The sequence below is a fragment of the Engraulis encrasicolus genome, chromosome 4, assembly GCF_034702125.1.
Source record: "Engraulis encrasicolus isolate BLACKSEA-1 chromosome 4, IST_EnEncr_1.0, whole genome shotgun sequence".
NCBI lineage: Eukaryota > Metazoa > Chordata > Actinopteri > Clupeiformes > Engraulidae > Engraulis > Engraulis encrasicolus.
In genome coordinates, this window is record NC_085860.1 from 17,176,697 (window position 1) to 17,195,241 (window position 18,545).

The 18,545-nt window shown below is 42.9% G+C and overlaps 1 protein-coding gene across 1 annotated transcript in view; it reads right to left on the reverse strand.

The window, feature by feature from the left end:
• The window catches only part of LOC134447368 (uncharacterized), a 36,630-nt gene extending 18,096 nt beyond the window's left edge, over positions 1 to 18,534 (reverse strand). Inside the window, exons 1-2 of the mRNA XM_063196816.1 lie at positions 18,458 to 18,534; positions 18,231 to 18,341 (exon numbers count right to left, since the gene is read on the reverse strand). Of these exons, the coding sequence (XP_063052886.1) occupies positions 18,231 to 18,287 (57 nt within the window). The 5' untranslated portion in view covers positions 18,288 to 18,341; positions 18,458 to 18,534. The remainder of the gene's footprint in view (positions 1 to 18,230; positions 18,342 to 18,457) is intronic.
• Positions 18,535 to 18,545: the final 11 nt, after the last annotated feature.

Here is an 18,545-nt window from a genome sequence, read left to right on the forward strand (position 1 = left end):
CAATTTATTTGAAGAATTTTGTCAGTTAGGCTACTCATCTTTGTGAAGGCATTTCTATTTTGATGAACACAACGGTACATGTGAATATAACAAAAACTGCAGAAAAAAACAATTGTTTTAGTCAATGTTCTCCAATATCCCTTGGGGTAAATACAGTGACACCTGTCATACAAGAAAAACATGTATTAAGGTGTATTCAACACTATCTTTTGAACATTTTCCCACATTTTTTGATTCAATTGTATTCAATTAGGCAATCAATCCCGCAACTCTCTGGGAGTCATTGCAGTGACGTAAGCCCTTGCATATTAAGACCCTGAGAAATCATTCTGAATTATATTTTCAGTGCTCTGAAACTTTCAGAGGCTACTGGCATGTAGAATGTATTATGTCCAGGGGTGCACATAACTGGTAGGCCTATGCAGGTGCACATTTTTTCTGAGAAGTGGCTGCAAGACGTTCCCTGGCTTGAGGCTAATGATGAGTGGACTGAAATGTGGTGCAAAATTTGCCATGCCCATCCTCAGCTAGCAGACAAGACAGGTGCTTTTTATAAAGGGTGGAAGAATTTCAACCACCCGTCATTTGACAAACACGAAAAGAGCAAGGAGCATACCGCAGTAACGCAAGCCATTACTAATAAACAAGCTAGCCGAGAAGACATAGCAAGTCGTCCACTTAGCAGATGGCGAGATAAACTTACTGAGGAACAAAGGCAAGCTCGTTGTAATGTCTTTCTCCTGGCTTTCCATAAAGCCAAACACGTACGCCCCTTGTCTTCATTTGCGGAGGGTATTCCGTTGCTGAAGCAGCTAGGAGTTCATGTTGAGACTGCTTATCATTCACTTGAAGGGGGACAAACTATCAGCGGAGAGATACGAGCAAAGGTACAAGCTGCTCAATTTTGGGGAATGTTTTTTGACGGGATATCACTAAAACTGGGCAGGAAATCGTGTAGGCCTACATTGTGTCAGTATCCACCAACGGAGAGTTTCCGTCAGACATTCTCGGATTGATTACATTGGGTGCCGACCACATAGGCAATTACAGATGGGCTTGTGAAACTTTTTTGTGACTCTGCCTTGGACGACTGGAGAACAAAGGTGGTCGCTGTGTGCACAGATGGAGCAGCTGTTAACGTCTGGGTGTACAACGGTGTTGTGCCGAAATTAAAGGGACTGGTTGCGATCGGAGACTCTCTTGTGCACATTCTGTGCACTGCACACATGCTAGAGAATTGCGCAAAATCAGCTGATCACAAGGTTCCATACTGCAAGACGTCCAATCAGTCAGTGGTCCGGCTGCTGCAGTTTAATTTACAGAGAGGTGGTGCAGAAAAAAAAACAGCTGCATTGCAGAAGCTATGTGAAGAAAATGGGATCTCTTTTGTGAAATTGGCAAAGTTTCATAATATTAGGTGGTCTGCATGGCGGCATGACGTACTGTTAAAAATATCAAGACTATTGCCAGCCATTAAAATGCAATTGGCTACAAGTGATAACCCTGACTTGCAGCATATCTGTACAGAGCGTTTTCAATGCTTTCTAACACACATGCTTGACATTGGCAGCATTTTGAAGACCACATCAATCAGATTTCAGAAAGAAAAGCTGACTATTGGGGAATGTAAGGACGAACTCATGGTGGCCATTGGGCAATTCAAACTTAGGGGCAAAACATACCAAAGCCGAACGGAGCGGTCGCGAGACGAACGCGGTCTTTCTGCTTAGTTTCGGCTGGTGTATTTTTCTCTGCCTTTCACACTGACGGCGTCGGCGTGTGCGGCCAGTCCTGTTCAACGCGGAGCCGGGTCCCGCGTCGCTGACGCTCGACTACCGCCAGTTGGTGTGTAAGGACAGATATGTACGCTTTACCGCCCTGGTGTGTAAGACCCCTTAGGCTGGATGATGAAGACCACAGTGCACTGACTGTTTCCAATACTGAGGCTGACAGAGACAAGGCAAACTTACTCAGTGGGTTAAAGGGGCATTCCACCAGTGGAGACATGAATATGTATTGAAAGTGGGTCATATATGTAGTAGAATAGTAGCATAGATTTCTAATTTGGTGCCTTCTTGGCCGAGAAAAGGCAGAAAATGACTTTTTAGTGCTTGTGGATTTGTGACAACAATCCCCATAATGCATTGCAATGCTCAAGTTCCACAGGCCACACCCAGGCAGCTCTGCTAGTAAGGGCATTGGATTCGTCATCAATGCATGCATGCCCATTAAGACAGCAATGCACTCTGGATGAAAATGCTGCATGACGGGTAGATTTCCTGTCAAACTTCAAAATTTTGGCGATTTTGCGTTGACGAGGTGACATGTCACATGGTGTCAAACTATCGCGGGATGAATGCGACTGCAGTCAGATCTTGCAACCTCTGCAGTTGCTTATCCCCTTCAACGCTCGCCATGCCTCCGAGGTCACGCGCCCATGAACTGGTTGGACAACAACTCACTCACGTGTGTATATGAGTCTTGTCTCACACCTCTACACAAGTTTGCAAAGGTCCCCACTTCAGCTCCTCCTCACTGCCTGTCCCCCCACTCCTCACACGTGGTGTGTTAGTAGAGCAAACCGGTGCGAGCTCATCGTCTCGTTCATATTTGTTGCCGACTTTAAGGGGTCTTACACACCAAGGCGGTAAAGCGTCGCGGAACGGCCGCGTTTTTTACCGGCGTCGGTGAAAATACATTGAAACCTATCTGTCCTTACACACCAACCGGCGGTAGTCGGGCGTCACCAGCCGGCTCCCGCGCCGCGCTGCATTTGGAAAATAGAACTCAGGCGTATTTTTCACGCCGGCAACCGGCGGTGTCTCATTCAAATGAATGGCAAAGTAGCACGCTAGCTTTAGCTGTGGGGAGGGTTTTGAACAGGACTGGCCGCGCACGCCGATGCTGTCAGTGTGCAAGGCAGAGAAAAGCACGCCGGCCAAAACTAAGCAGAAAGACCGCGTCCGTCCTGCGACCGTTCCGTTCCGCCTTGGTATGTTTTGGCCCTAAATGCGCTGTATTTAACCCTATCGCACTGGACGCATCATATTTGTTTCATCAAATTCAAAGCCCTCTCCCCGCTATCACAGAAAAAATTTGATCTCAAAAACATCTTGCGTGTCATTTCCAAACGTCCTGCAGTACACGGAAACCGCCACAAGAGAGCAGCGCTCAACAACAAGTTGACCACAGCTCGGCAAAGCATGGCTGAACAGGGGTAGAAGCGGTTTCCCTGACCGACGCTGAGATATCGTCAAATTGCAAAGGGTTTGTGTACAAATTTCCGAAATATAACTCTACATCCTTTAATTTGAACACTTGCTTTGTGCAATTAATCAAGGAAGAGTTTATATTTTTTACACCGTGTTGCAGAGAGATCGTGCTAAAGAGTGATTCTACGAATCGTCTACGCTTTTGGCAAAAGCAAAATGTCAATTATCAGTATTTTTTTTTTTGAACTAAATGACCTAGATGTTTACATAGTGTATATATTTAAGTTTCCAAAAAACAAATTGCCAAGCTTAATCTTAAATCATTTGATAAATACTCTAATGAAGCTTGATTATTTTGTCAACAGTGTTATGGACAAATACTATGTCATTTCAAACATATATAAAAATACTACAGAGTTGAAACAACATACGTTTGAAAGTGCTTATGTCCCTTAGCAATAATGTTGACATTAATCTGTGCAACTGATATAGAAAATGTGATTGCTGAGCTTCATAAGTAGGATTTTATGATTCACTGTGATACAGACTGACACATTTTTCATTATAAATCCCTGTAACGTCTGATTTGAATTTAGTCACCCTCCTTACACAAGACTTCCTTCTGCAGAGATAATCCCTATTGTCTGTTCATAGAATTTTTCCAACACATAAGGGATCAATAGCACAAAAACACTTTCAAAACAGTCAACCGTGTTACTCAACTGTGTTACGGTCAACAGTGCAGGGGAACAAGTCGACACTTTTTTAGGAGAAAAAACAGAGCAGACAAACCCATCTCCCTAGAACACAAATTATTTTGTTTGTTTGCCTGTCAATATGGAGATAAATTGGCAAGAATATACTACTCCTCAACTGTCATCAGTGTTGCCAGATTGGGCTGGTTCCCGCCCAATTGGGTTGCTTAGGATGGCCGTGTGCAGGTAAAAATGGCATTTATCAGAAAAACCCGCTCACTTTTTGCCATAGAAATCAATAGAATTGGGCGGGATTTTGTGCTTCTAGGCGGGTTTTGAACATTTTTTGGGCTGGAAATCATCAGCCTCATCTGGCAACCCTGACTGTCATAGCTAATTGTAACACCTTTGACGGTAACACGGCTTGATATTTCAGTCATTTTTATGGTGTTGTGCTAACTGAGGACCTCAGAAGTTCCACCACAACACCTTAATCAATTCATGTATTTGTATGCTTTATCTGTGTTTTTCTACATGTGATTTCTAATTCAGATTCTTATGAATATGTTGATAACACAGTTGACAGGCAATTTTCCCGCTATGAGAACATGATAATGAATGGATTAAATTATTGGAGGTTGGAGCTCAAAACTTACCAAAAAGTCTTCCCATATCCTGCCAAAGAGGTTATGACATCACGTGATGTTATTCGTATGGCCTAAGACCAAACCATTACTGATTTATGGAAGGGGTTTCAGACCGTGACACGGTTAACAAAGTTTTCGTGGACACACACAAAATGGCAAATTTCATGTATAATGGAAAGGACAGTGGTCTTTCTGACAGTTTTGTCATATTGTGATGAATACTGTGAATCAAAATGTGCAATCATCTTGGGCAAAACAAGTTTCTTTACATGCTAATATGAAGACTGAATCTGACATTTGGAAAACGGGACAGCATGAAAACGCCCAAAACCAGTATTAAAAATTCATTCTTGCTGAGGGAAATAATGCCATGTCTACACTTACTGTATTATATGAAAAATAAATGTGTGCTAATGTCCAAAACATCATTGGATGCAGTTAATAGTTAGTGGAATTGGCAAATAAAATCCATGGACTTAAAAGCGTAGCCGATTCGTAGAATCACTCACATATATATCTTGCCACTTTGAAATATCCAAAGGAATGTTGTCAAATGATGGAATTGCACAAACACAGTGGACTGCTGAAAAAAGGCATATTGTCCTGCCAAACTGTGTGTGTGTGTGTGTGTGTGTGTGTGTGTGTGTGTGTGTGTGTGTGTGTGTGTGTGTGTGTGTGTTAGTGCGTGTGTGTGTGTGTGCGTGCGTGCGTGCGTTTGTGTATGTGTGTGTGTGCCTGAGTGTGTGGCCAGTGTGCTTCTTTACATACACTGACATAGACACAGTAGACCGGGTGTGTGTGAGTAAGACTGTAGAGTAGGGGGAGACAGATGGGTGGGGTAGGGGGGACAGAATGATGTGGAGGAGCGGGGGGGATGAATGAGGGGGTGAGCGCGGTTGGGGGGACAGTAGTGTGTGGGGGGTGGGGAGAATGAGTCGGTGTTGAATTAGGGGGTGGGGGGCAGAATAGTGTGTGGGGGGATGAGTGATAGTAGGCCCATACGACTTTGTTGCTGTCGACCAACGTTGACGGAAGCACGTGAGCGAGAACTTGTTGTCACGATGTGGGTGTTATTAAATACAGCGCATTTACAGTCGGCCACAAATATGAACGAGACGATGAGCTCGCACCGATTTGCTCTACTAACACACCACGTGTGAGGAGTGGGGGGACAGGCAGTGAGGAGGAGCTGAAGTGGGGACCTGAGCAAACTTGTGTAGAGGTGTGAGACAAGACCCATATACACACGTGAGTGAGTTGTTGACCAACCAGTTCATGGGCGTGTGACCTCGGAGGCAGTCCGCAGACGAGCGTTGAAGGGGATAAGCAACTGCAGAGGTTGCAAGATCTGACTGCAGTCGCATGCATCCCGCGATAGTTTGACACCATGTGACATGTCACCTCGTCAACGCAACATCGACGAAATTTCGAAGTTTGACAGGAAATCTAACCGTCATGCAGCATTTTCATCCAGGGTGCATTGCTGTCTACATGCGCATGTATGCGTTGACAACATCTCGATCGCACCTTGTGTCTGTGTGTGTGGGGCTGGATAAGTTGAGTCTGGGGGGTGGATGTTGGCCTGCCAAACTTTTCTCATTGGATGGGGGGTGGGGGCGAATATTTTGTGGGGGGTGGGGGGAGAATGCGTCAGGGAGAGTGAGTGTGTGGGGGGGGGGCAGAATGGTGGGGGGTGAGTGAGGGGTTTGGGGGGCAGAATAGTGTGTGTGGGAGGGATGAGTGAGGGGTTTGGGGGGGGGGGCAGAATAGTGTGTGGGGGAGGGATGAGTGAGGGGTTGGGGGGGGGGGGGGCAGAATCGTGTGTGTAGGGGTGAGACACTGTAGAGTAGAGGAAAGATGAGCGGGGGATACATGTATGAAATATCTTTGTTAGCGTTTGTAAAGACACCTGCTGGGCCACAAAGCCAACACACACACACACACACACACACGCAGGGGCGCCGCCAGGAATTTTGGGCCCTATGAAAGATTCTAATTTTGGGCCTACCCCGTTTTCCTTTCTTTGTGCCTATTGCATTTGGTTAGTGGTCGCCTGAGTCCGCGACGCAATTCCATAGGTTACACTCACAGAGCTTATTGGTAGTCGGCATCAGACAGGTAACCAGAGATAGACTGCGCAATGCGCAGATCATCCAAAATGCTTTGATGACGGCAATACCTGCAGCTGTGTCGTCATTTTCTGCATCCAAGTTTTCTGTCAGACTGAACCCAAACGTGACCAACAGCAGATTGACGAGTTTGATATAGTGGTGCGCTGTTGATCAGCACCACGCTGACCGTAGTCTAATTTAGATGTCCGATAAGCATTCATTCCGTGCAACTCTGTGTTGTTGCATTGTTGTGATGGGCTAATTGTAAAATAGGCACCGCTTGTCAGAGGCATCCTCTCCTGCGCAAACATTAATTCAATGGCTGATGACAGCATCCAAAACGTACACGTTGTTTGTCAAATCTGCGTTCATTTCTCGCACTTAAGTTTCAACTGATGCTGTCGGGTGACCAGAGAGAACCATAACTTTACTGATGTCAAATGGTCAAAACCAGTGCTTTACACTAACTTTTTCGCTTACCAGCCATTTTGGCTAGTGGTTTTCCTGACTCACTAGCCATTGGGCCTTTTCAGTTCTGTTCTCAACTGGTCGGGTCAGCCCGACAAACCCGACGGGACCCCTGGGTTCGGGCCGGGTTCGGGTAGAAAATATAAGCATATGGCTCGGGTCGGTTCGGTCCGCGGGCTCAATCTTTTCCGCCCAGTGAAAAAAAAAAGTCAGTTCTGCTGTTTACCGTGAATCATGGCGAATTTCCCCTTGATGGGTCAGTAAAGCTAGGCCTATCTATCTAAATATATGTAGGCCTGCGTAACGGGAACCCAGGGGTCCCGTCGGGTTTGTCGGGCTGACCCGACCCGTTGAGAACTCTGGGCCAGAAGAGGCAGGCAACTGGTCACTCATTTTTTTCTCCAAGAAAGAAGGTATGCCCACTCAATGACATTGCGTTTTTAAAAGCTATCAAATGGTGATCAGAATGCTTGGATTAGCCTCCAAAAGAGCGTGTTACCATATTTCCTATTTAAAAACTCCACCTTTATTGCCACCGCGCACAAATGGCAATAGTGGATGATGAACGTCCGTGATTAAGACTTAGCCTCCAATACTTTCCCGACGACCATAGCCTATGCCGAAGCGATTGCATCAGGGCTGACAGAATCGCTTGCTTCGTGGGGATTAAGTGAAATCTTAGCCACAGATTGTGGGGCAAATATAGTGAAAGCAACCACCCTTGCCCTGCTTTTGTTTGTGTTTTGACCCTCTCATCAGTAAAGTTATGGTTCTCTCTGGTCTGGCAGGCTGCTGCATGCAACGTTGCGCAGTGCTTAATTTGTAAATCACAAGGTACCGGAACGCAAAACAAACATGACATCACAGCGATGATGAGTTGGACAGAGGTCCCGGAACGCACAGAAAAACTGGTTACAATTACGCAAACGAATAAAAACGGGGGGGGGGGATCTTAGATGCAATTTTAACGACATTGAGTCCCATGTCAGCTCATGGAACCATATTTTTGTTCCTTAATACAAGGGACGGTTGGCAATCCAATGGCTATTTTAAACAACAGCCATAGTAGCCTATTAAATGCTGTAATGACAACAACCAATATTTTTAGTTTGATCGCTAACTTTATGCTTAGTAGTCTCAGCAGCAGTGCATGGAAATTATGCTTTCCCCCTGAGGTGAAACGAAACCGAAGCGGTCTTCTAGGAAAGGACAGTGGCTTTCCAATTAGGCTATCCTTTCCCCGTATTCACACAACGTTGGCATATGCATATTAAACGTTAAATCCACGCTTTGTTGGCGACTTTGTTGCATATAATTTGGCTAATCCGCATATGCTGTTGCGATATGCCACTTCATTATTTCAATGGCTTGTGCACTGATGGTAAGCGAGCGGCAACGAATACAGCGATTTCCCCGGTAGACTTGGCTTTTCACACTGACTGTCTAGTCAGGTTCATTACGTTTGGATCTGAACCTTCGCTGGATTTTTATGGGGATTTGGAAAACTATACATTTTTGAAAAGTATATTGTATAAGCAATCAGAAAAAAACATGTTTCCATTTGCACAAGTGTCTGCATGGCGGCCATCTTGGATTTTTCAAAATGGCATCCGAAAAAACATAATTTTGCAATATCTCAGCCTCTGAATAAGCCAAAACATTGATTTAAACGGCTAAACCTACATTTTCAGGGTCACCGAATCTACTGGTGGTAGTTGTAGCTTAATGTTCTCAGGCAGTTTGTTACCATGCTAATTTATTTGAACTGGTGATTTACTGTATAGTATCTGAGTAATTTCACGTGAAATCAGACACTTTGGCACCCGACCGACCCGGATTTCAATCATACTTGGTGTGCCTTTTTAGTAGCAAGGTAGCACCCCAGAACTGCATTGGTTTGAATCTGACATGAATATTAAGGGAGAAACAGACTAGCAAAGGCTTACAAATGAGGGTAGGACACTATACATTATTCGGCCTTGATTATATCAGTAAGTGTTAGTCACAAAAAGATGTCTGTAGTGTTGTTTGAAAGCTCTTTTCTGGCTCTACATATTACACAATCAGCTTGGAATACAACAACCCTCAGAATATGAATTTTGATAAATTGAAAAATTAAAAATTGAATATCTAAAAAGTTCATATTTTAAAAAGGCCAGTTCCTTGCCCAAACGTAGCCGGCAATGTCATGAACAACACCTGACGGTACATGCACACAGGGACGGCACGTTTCCTTAACGTCTCCGTGAGCAGTGCGACTCCGAGAGCATCGCGGGCTGCCTTACACACAGCACCGAGAGTAGTCTGTCTACCTGTACTGTCCAACTCTTCAAATCAGCTGCCTGCACACACGGTAGTCGCGATCCCTCAGGGTTTTTATGTCAGTTTCGTCCACTTCTGATGCTATTAGCCATTCCCGTAATATGGCTGGTTTAGACAGTGGCAGTCGGTGAAAACGGTCGGGGTTCCAGCTTTTCATTTTACGGTCGCAGCCGGTGTAAGAAGCCACCTGATTGAGTAGCCTGCATCCGGGTCAGAGAGTTGCAACAGTGAGACACCTCTGAAAACACTGGCCAGTGAAAGACTGTGTGGTCCGATGATCTTCTCTGTGCCTCGGTTTGATTGACGAGACCTTTGTGATGAAGTGTGTAGCGTTTTTGAGGTTGTTTATAGTGGGGAAACATCAGAAAATAATATTTACAAATTGGCCCCGCCGTGATGCATTGGCTGCGTTTTTCGCCAAAAAGCTTAAAATAAGCTAACTCCATAACGGCGCGGCATTGCCCGGAATGGCTCATCATTAGATACATTATGTGGCATGGGAAATCGATGGTGAAACTTTCATTTTACGCCGGAACTATCCTTTAAGAAGTCCTATCATCTATGTGTGAATTCTTGCCATTCAAATGTTTTGAGAACATACTTTTTAACACATTGAGTACCGACGACGTAATAATGCGTTTCTCACGCCCATGCGTTGTATACCAAAACGTAAAAATACGTTTTTGCATTTAAATATCATATTTTGAATCTACACCCTTCAATGGACAATATATGTGATTTTGGTAGCTCTGTGATGGACAGAAATGACAACATTTGCAGTCCAAAGTTGTTTGATTGTTATGATGTTTGAGTGTTATGATTTGGATATTTTAATTTAACTTACCAAGATGTCTGGATGCCAACCCATGTCGCCTATCGCGCTGCCTGCATTGATTTCCCTAGTACGGTCACTGTAGCATGTGTTGTCTCTGACTTCACGCAATAGGTAAACACCATTGTATAGTGCCTGGAGTGTCTTGAACTTTCTGGACTTGCTAGACCTTTTTCCAGATCCTTGGATCCAAATGGCACCCGATATGTAATTGCAGTAATGCGCTCCGATTTGGACGTTTGATCGCCAAAAAGATAAGTTTCTGTGTCTTCCTGTATGTGAGAAGCCAGAAGCTAGCATGGCTACATATCATGATTCCCTGAATGTCGCTCCCAACGCAGGACGCTCCCCTGTCGGCTCGCTCCCACTAGCCAGACTATCGATCCGGGTGGGACTACACGTCCGGGAGTGATAGAAACACCTGGGACTACACGTCCGGGAGCGATCTCAGTTGGGAGTGTCCATCTGCCACCGCATATGATTCGGATCGGATGGGCTAGGCTACATCTAAGCATCATATCATTTGGATTTGTTGTCAATGTTGGGCTATTATTTCGGGAGTCATCGGGAGCTATTTTAGCAAATGTCTCACCCTCTGCATGTGTGCAAAGAGTTTGTGATCAGTCCACGTGAAAAACGGGGATTTCAAAGGGCATCGATTGCTGGTGTCGTAGTGTGACAGAGCAGGAGGTGTGCTGCCGTATTCGTGAATCGTGCTATGTTGTTGTTTCCCTAGTAGCCTACGATCGGTAGCGTGTATTGTGTCTGACTTCACGCAATAGGTAAACACAGAGACCATTGTATATCGTGCCAGGAGTATCTTGAACTTTCTGGGCTTGCTACCTAGACCTTTACCAGCTCCTTGGATCAAAATGGCACCCGAATTGTAATTGGAGTAATGCGCTCCGATTTAGAAGTTTGATCGCCAACCAGATAAGTTTATTTGATTATTCACCCCTATGTTGAACTGTCTTCCTGTATGTGAAAAGCCAGAAGCTAGCATAGATGGCTACATATGGATCGGAAGGGCTACATCTAAGCATCATATCATTGGGATTTGTTGTCAATGTTGGGCTATTATTTCGGGAGTCATCGGGAACTATTTTAGCAAATGTCCGACCTTCTGCATGTGTGCAAAGAGCTTGTGTTCAGTCTGTGTGAAAAACGTGGATTTCGAAGGGCATTGATTGCCGGTGTCGTAGTGGTTTAGAGCAGGAGGTGTGTCTTGACGTGCAGGAAGATGTGTGTCAGAGCTAACCTTGCACCAAATTGTGATTAAAACCAACTCATCCCCTTTCAAACTCGTCACATTCTGAAGAAGCGCACCCTTCACAAAAACCTCAATATCTCCGATTGTAGCTGAATTCCATGGATACCCACTTCGGTTTAGCGTCGGTTTACTCGGCAATAAAAGCTCGTAGAGACACACAGTTTTCACCTACTAAGAGGGCAGCGTCTCCACTTTCAAACGAGTCATAACATATTTCAGTGGCCCTATCACATAATAAGCTGTGCGTCTACAAAAAAACGTAAAAAAGGGCTTAGAACGCTGGTATTCTACGACATAATTCCGTGAGCACCGCCGGTATTCAATGTGTTAAACCTCTATAAAATGCATTTTGCAATTCAATGGAAAGCCCAATACAAAAATGTAAATTTCCCAACATTCGATAAAATGGATATATCTCATTTTGAAAAAGAGCTCTTCATTTGTTTTAATGTATTCTAACAGTTTCGGACTGATAACGGACACGTTCTGTGGACATACTGTGGATGTCTGCGCCGTTGGTGTGAATGCAGCGTCAAGTGCTGGTGTTTGGTTCTTTATTAATTTCAGAGATAATGGGACTCAAGTAATATGACATCATACAAATCACCTAGTAATAATATGGTAATATCATAGTAATATCACATGACAGCATGTCTATCGGAATATGTAAAGGATGGAGATGGTCCATGAGGATGCAGGAATTTCAGTTTCACCTCTCCAGTGCTCGGCATACATTCCTCAACACATGCTAGCCACTAGTTGCCATCATATATAGCTACAACATACCCTTTGATGCTTGAACATTTAGAAAATTCCTTTACTGAGCTTATTCTTTCAACCCTGCCTTCTCTGAATGCTGAAAATGGTCTAGCTTCCACTGTGTCCATTGACAATGGGCAGAAGCTGTGTACTTTTTGAGCACCTGGAATAGGGACCAACGAGTGTGCAGGGCAGACCGGGAAAATGCCCGTTATGCCAGATGGCCAGTTCAGTCCTGTCCCTGATACTACTCTATTACTACTTCATTACAACTCATTTCAACCTTTATGTCCCATTATCTCTGAAATGAATAAAGAACCAAACACCACAATTTCAGGTGTTTTTGCATTGCAGGCTACGTTAAGACAAGGAACTGGCCATTTTCAAATTTGAGGTTTTTAGATATTACATTTTTTATTTGTCAATTTATCATAATTCATATTCTGAGGGCTGTTGCATTCCAAGCTGATTGTGTAATTTGTAGCTTTCAAACAACACCACAGACAGCTTTTTGTGTCTTAATTGTAATTAAAAAATGAACCCCTGTTGACACTCAAAACATTCACTATGTGGCGCTGTTCCTGTATGCTGGATACAATGTAGCTGTGAACTTTGCACAGGCAACCCTGTAAATGTACAGCAAAATGGTGGACATGTAAACTGTACCAGTTTTGCACATTCCAGCTGGGATGTTTTATATGGTGGGCCATCTACTCATAAATACTATAAATCAATAGTTCAAATAAATTGGTGTGGTAACAAAATGTCTGACAACAATACAACTACCACCAATACATTCAGTGACCCTGAAAATGTTGGTTAAGCAGTTAAAATCAATGTTCTAACTTATTCAGAAGCTAAGAAATGACAAAATATAGGTTTTTCGGACGCCATTTTGAAAAATCCAAGATGGCCGCCACCTGTGCAAATGGAAACATTGTTTTTCTGATTGCTTATACTATCTACTTTTCAAAAATGTATAGTTTTCCAAATCCCCATAAAAATCCAGCAAAAATACATAATGAACTGGACTAGTCTGCTCGCGCTGCGGTCTGGTTGAAAATCCCCCCCAGCCAATGTTTTATTTGGAGCGTGTAGGCCCTGTTTGAATGAAATATCACCTTGTCTTTGCTGTTTTCGTGCTCAAATTGACTTGTAAGCAACTGTCAGGTCTTAGGAGGGAAGGGTAAATGATAATATAATAAAGAACTGACGAAAACGTTGGAAATTGACAGTTGTGTGTTTAATAAGTTTATTTCCAATTACTATTTCTTTGTAATTAGACATTTTTTAAAAAAAGGTAAGAATATTAATATTATTTTAGGCCTCTTATTAATTGCCATCCACTGGCCGACGGCCGTGGTGCGTTGGGCTGGGCCGTTAGAATCAGTACCACCTTCCCCCCCCCCGGCGGCGCCCCTGCACACACGCGCACACACACACACACACACACACACACACACACACACACACACACACACACACACACACACACACACAGCCTTGATTTATTGCAAAAAAATGTCTGAAAACCTTTTGGTCACTAATCCAATGTGAAAAGTTTGGCAGGTCAATTGCCTTTTCGCAGCAGTCCAAGTGTACTGTATGTGTAATTCAATCATTTTCTGACAAAAATCCTTCAAAGGGGCAAGATATATATTTACATATTTCTGTTGCCAACCTTTCTACTCAAGTCTGTGGGAGATAGGACATAATTTAACTGAAAATAGGTTATATTTATTGATAATTATGGCCTTACAGTATTGAGAAAAAATGTATGAAATGTTTGAATTTTGGAACACATAGATGGCCCCAAGTTTGAATCTTTTTCAATAGGCCTTCTGGTCTGTAATCCACTGTGAAAACCCTGACAGGACAATAGGCCTAATTTTCCCAGTCATAGACTCTGTATGTGCATTTCAATCATTATTTTCAGCACTTTCCTTTGGATATTGCAAGGTGGCCAACTCAATTTTCATTTATTTTAGTTTAGTCAACCTTTGGAAACATGTATGTAAGGCAACAGGACAGAATAGTACAGACAATAGTTAATCTTTCATGAATATTACCTTATAGTACAGTGTAATAATGCATGAAAACAAGTCATTTTGGAAAATGGTGGCCATATTGAATTTTGGGCAAAAACTGAGATTGACCCATGTTTTAATCTCTTCCAATAGGCCTTCCGGTCATAAATCCACAGAGAAAAGTGCGGTAGGACGAAAGGCCTAATTTTTCCAGCTGATTAATAACCTGTCAACAACAACCTGCGCTTTGCCATGCGGCAGCAGTCTACTAGGAAGCAGCGGGGAACATAGATCCCTTTTTTGAAAAAAGGGTCCTAATTTCCACACATTGTATGTTTCCGAGTTTTAAAATTGTGCCCTTCCCAAAACCATCCCTAAACCTAACCTGTTGTAATGCAGTGTTTCTGAGTTTTCAATTTGTGCCCTGACCAAAACTATTCCTAAACCTAACCTGCCACAGTTGCAACAGCAATCAGCACTTTGCCATGTGGTAGCAGTGTACTTTGAAGCAGTGGGGAACATAGAACCCTTTTTTGTTGTTGCAAGACATTAAACTACTGACTGGAGTGATGACATCGCCAGGAATACCCGTGTCCGTGGTGCCCACTGCATATCTGAGGTTAGTGCGAGCATCCGTTATCTTAATTCGGAAAAAACACCTGTCGAGTCTCTGTACAAGTGAACGGAGCATAGACGGTTTTGAGGCAGTGGTGCACATGCAGCCAAATGATGTCATACCTGTTTACAAACTATAAAGGGGTCTATAGCCTGGTTGTCACTGACGGTGCTTGTGTGTAGCTCTGGAGCCCCCTGGTTGAGAGCTACACACACTACCGTATGGTAGCTCTGCCATTAACATGCTCTTCTCAAGTAGCCTAGTAAACTAGCACCACCTGCTGGCAGAAAAAATGTTTTGCTTGCGACTGGTCTAGCCTCGATGTGTCGAAGTGGTCTGCCACATTGCCCTGAATCTGGCAAACCAATCACAGCGCAGAGATTTGTTTTGAATCAAAGCGGGCGGGATTTTGAGGGAGTGACGACGAAGCTTGCGATGCTGGGGAAAGCACAACAATAAGAATGATTGAACAGCTCTTGTTTGACGTCAGTTTTGGAAGAATTAAACTCAAGGTTTTTGTTGAAACATGTTCAGGAAGATGTTCTACGCTCATTCATTTTTAAGAAGGACTTTTTCGCCATTTTACCGACAGGCTATAAAACGTGGATCCACGTTCTTTGATGGTAGTAACTGTCAGTTGCGTTGATTTGTTGGCCTGTAGGCACAGACACGGATTGAAAGACAACGGGTTGTTGTCATCAACAATCTTCGGATGTATTGTTCATCGGGGCCAGACTAAATTATACATCCAATCTCACATTTAGTCTGGTTTATCAGGCTACTTCTCGAGTAGAAAATAAACGGAGCATGTATTATTAAAGTGATGCTGTCCCATTTTTGGAAATACACTTATTTTACATCTCTCCATGAGTTAGATGATTGAGCTTTACCTTTCTCCTGTACTTCCTGCCGTTCTCTGAGTATGGCAGTGCAAATTTTACCTCCAAGCTAGCAATTAACATTGAGTCCTATGAGACCAGCTGGCGGCTAACTGGTCTCATAGGACTCATAGGCGAGTACATTTAGGGTTTAACCCCAAAAAAATTGATACAAAAGTTTTTTTTTCATACACTCTATTGCTATTGGACCTCCTAAATGACATATCAAAAATCTAGTAAAATCTGACTTTGGGAAATGAGTCATTTTCAACATGGCTGCCATAGGCTTATTATGAGGGCCGAGAGACACTCCAGGTGAATAGGCCAAAAAAATTAGCTTGCCAATATCACCATGAAACTGTGATTAACATATGTGTGAGAAAAAAATGTATTGCAAGTTTTCTGAAATGTTATGTTTTAATATGGTAATTAGACTATGTCTAATTAAATATGCATTGCATTTCAAAATGCAAAAACTCAATATTTGAAAAAGCCAGGCTCAAAATTACTCTTTTATTTTGTTTCTAAAGCCAAAAGATATCTTCAGTAGAGATTATGGACATCTCTTTTTGTTTTGTAGTAAATCTAAAGATCTTTGTGCAGACACGCCAGCTAGCAATTTCTTTCAAAACATGGTTATTTAACACCTCTCTTGGATTTAAATAATTGAGTTTTATGTTTCTCAAGTTCTTCCAGACATTCTATGAGTCTGGTAATATCATTCTTAGCATGTATCATGGCAAGGTCAGCTGTCCTCAACTCATAGCCTCTCCACAGGGGTGTCCTAAGGGCTGGTACTGGGGCTCCTATTTGCCATGTACACCACGTCACTGGGTCATGTCATCTGTTCTCACAGATTCTCATACTACTGATACACTGATGAAGCACAGTCATATCTTTAATTTGTGCCAGATGACTGAAACGTCTACACACACCTTACCGCTTGCCTCTCTGAACTATCCACAAGTATGATGGAATGCAGTTGAGCCTTGCTAAAACAGCACTGCTGGTGATCCCAGGCAAAGATTCAGGCTGCCATGATATTAAACTCTGCTGTTGCCATGATATCAGACTCTGCTGTTGCCTCAAAGAAGGCCACAAGAAACCTAGGTGTCATTATTGATGACCATCTATCATCCTCTGACCACATAGCCTCAGTTTCCCAGTCATGTCGCTTCTCAGTAACTTAAATATACATACAATCAGACTGTGCCTGACCTAAATGACTCCACTTCTGGTAGGCCTACTGTCCATCTGACCTCAACTACTGCAACTTCCAGCTTGTGCAATAATACCTTTGCAAATGTCACTGCATGTCACTCCTCTTTTTCATGCCCAAATTGAATACAAGGCCCTGACCCTTGCCTACAAAGCTACAACAGGCCCTACTCTGGCGTATCTGAAAGCTATGCTAAAGCCCCATGTTCCTTCCAGGACATTGTCTTCCTCCAGTACCAACCATTTCATCTTGCCCTCTACTTACACAAGTAGTGGCTCCTGTCTGTTCAGTTCAGCTGCTGAAAGACCCAAAACACCCAGTGACACCATGATTCATCACTGATGATGTGCCCTGACAAACAGCACATGGATATTACCATAGCAGTAGTGTCTTTATCCACCCTAACAGCACTCCAACCAAACAGATCCTGAAAACATGTTAATTCATGCAAATAGCAAGACATAGTGAAGTTTAACAATATAAGAAAGTCATCTGGCAATTTTGACAAGTAGCCTATATATTGCTGACAAAAACATTTCATTTCATTTCATTTCATTTTCACAAATACATTTCTGGGTTTCAAATATAAAATGAATAGATCTTTTGAAGTTAGCTAATAATGTAATTACCATGTAATAACCTTTATTTTGAAATATTTGCTCTTGAAAATGACACCTTTCCTGAAGTTAGATTTTCCTAGATTTTCAGTATGTTAGTAAGGACACCTGGATGTATTGAAATCAGTTGAAAAACCTTTTGTAAAAGGTGTAAAAAAAAAAAAAAAGCGTATTTCCTAACATGGGATTACTTTAAATATCAAAGCCAGCTCGCATTGATGAGTCACAGGACAGGTTATAGACTATATTGACTCTTTAGAGATTAACAGAAAACATTTTGGGAGGAATTTGTTAGTGGTCAGTTGCACCATTTATTTTCTGACTCGAGAAGAGTTTGTGCTACCAGACGAAGGAGGAAGAGGAAAGAACTGAAAAATCTAACATGGAAAAGTGTAATGCTACCAGCTAAGATGCTGGGTGGATCATTCCAATTCAATGATCCATGCTTCCTTTGAGCAATGAATAATACAGACTCGGAAAACTATTATTTACTTAGGTAGGTGTGCGTGCGTGCTGCTTTTAGAGGATTGCAGCCATCTTTGAGATGACCCCCTTACCCTTTTCAGAGCCTCAGAGTCTTCGGTGTGAGCCTCTTCCAATCCCATTTCACTCATGACAAAGGGCAGGACCACCTTCCTGTCTTTACCTCTGAATGGGTTTTGTTTGCACTGGAAAAAAAGAAACAAATAATCAGAAACATTGCCAACAGTTTAGAAATGTCTCCATAATTAAATTTAGGTTGTTTATGAAATTATCTATGATGTCCATTAGAATAATATCTCACCTTTCTAGTGAAGTCAACCTCTTGAACTATGCGACCCCTAAATGCACTTGCAATGGAGTTGATGAAACTGGACTTTCCTGCACCAACT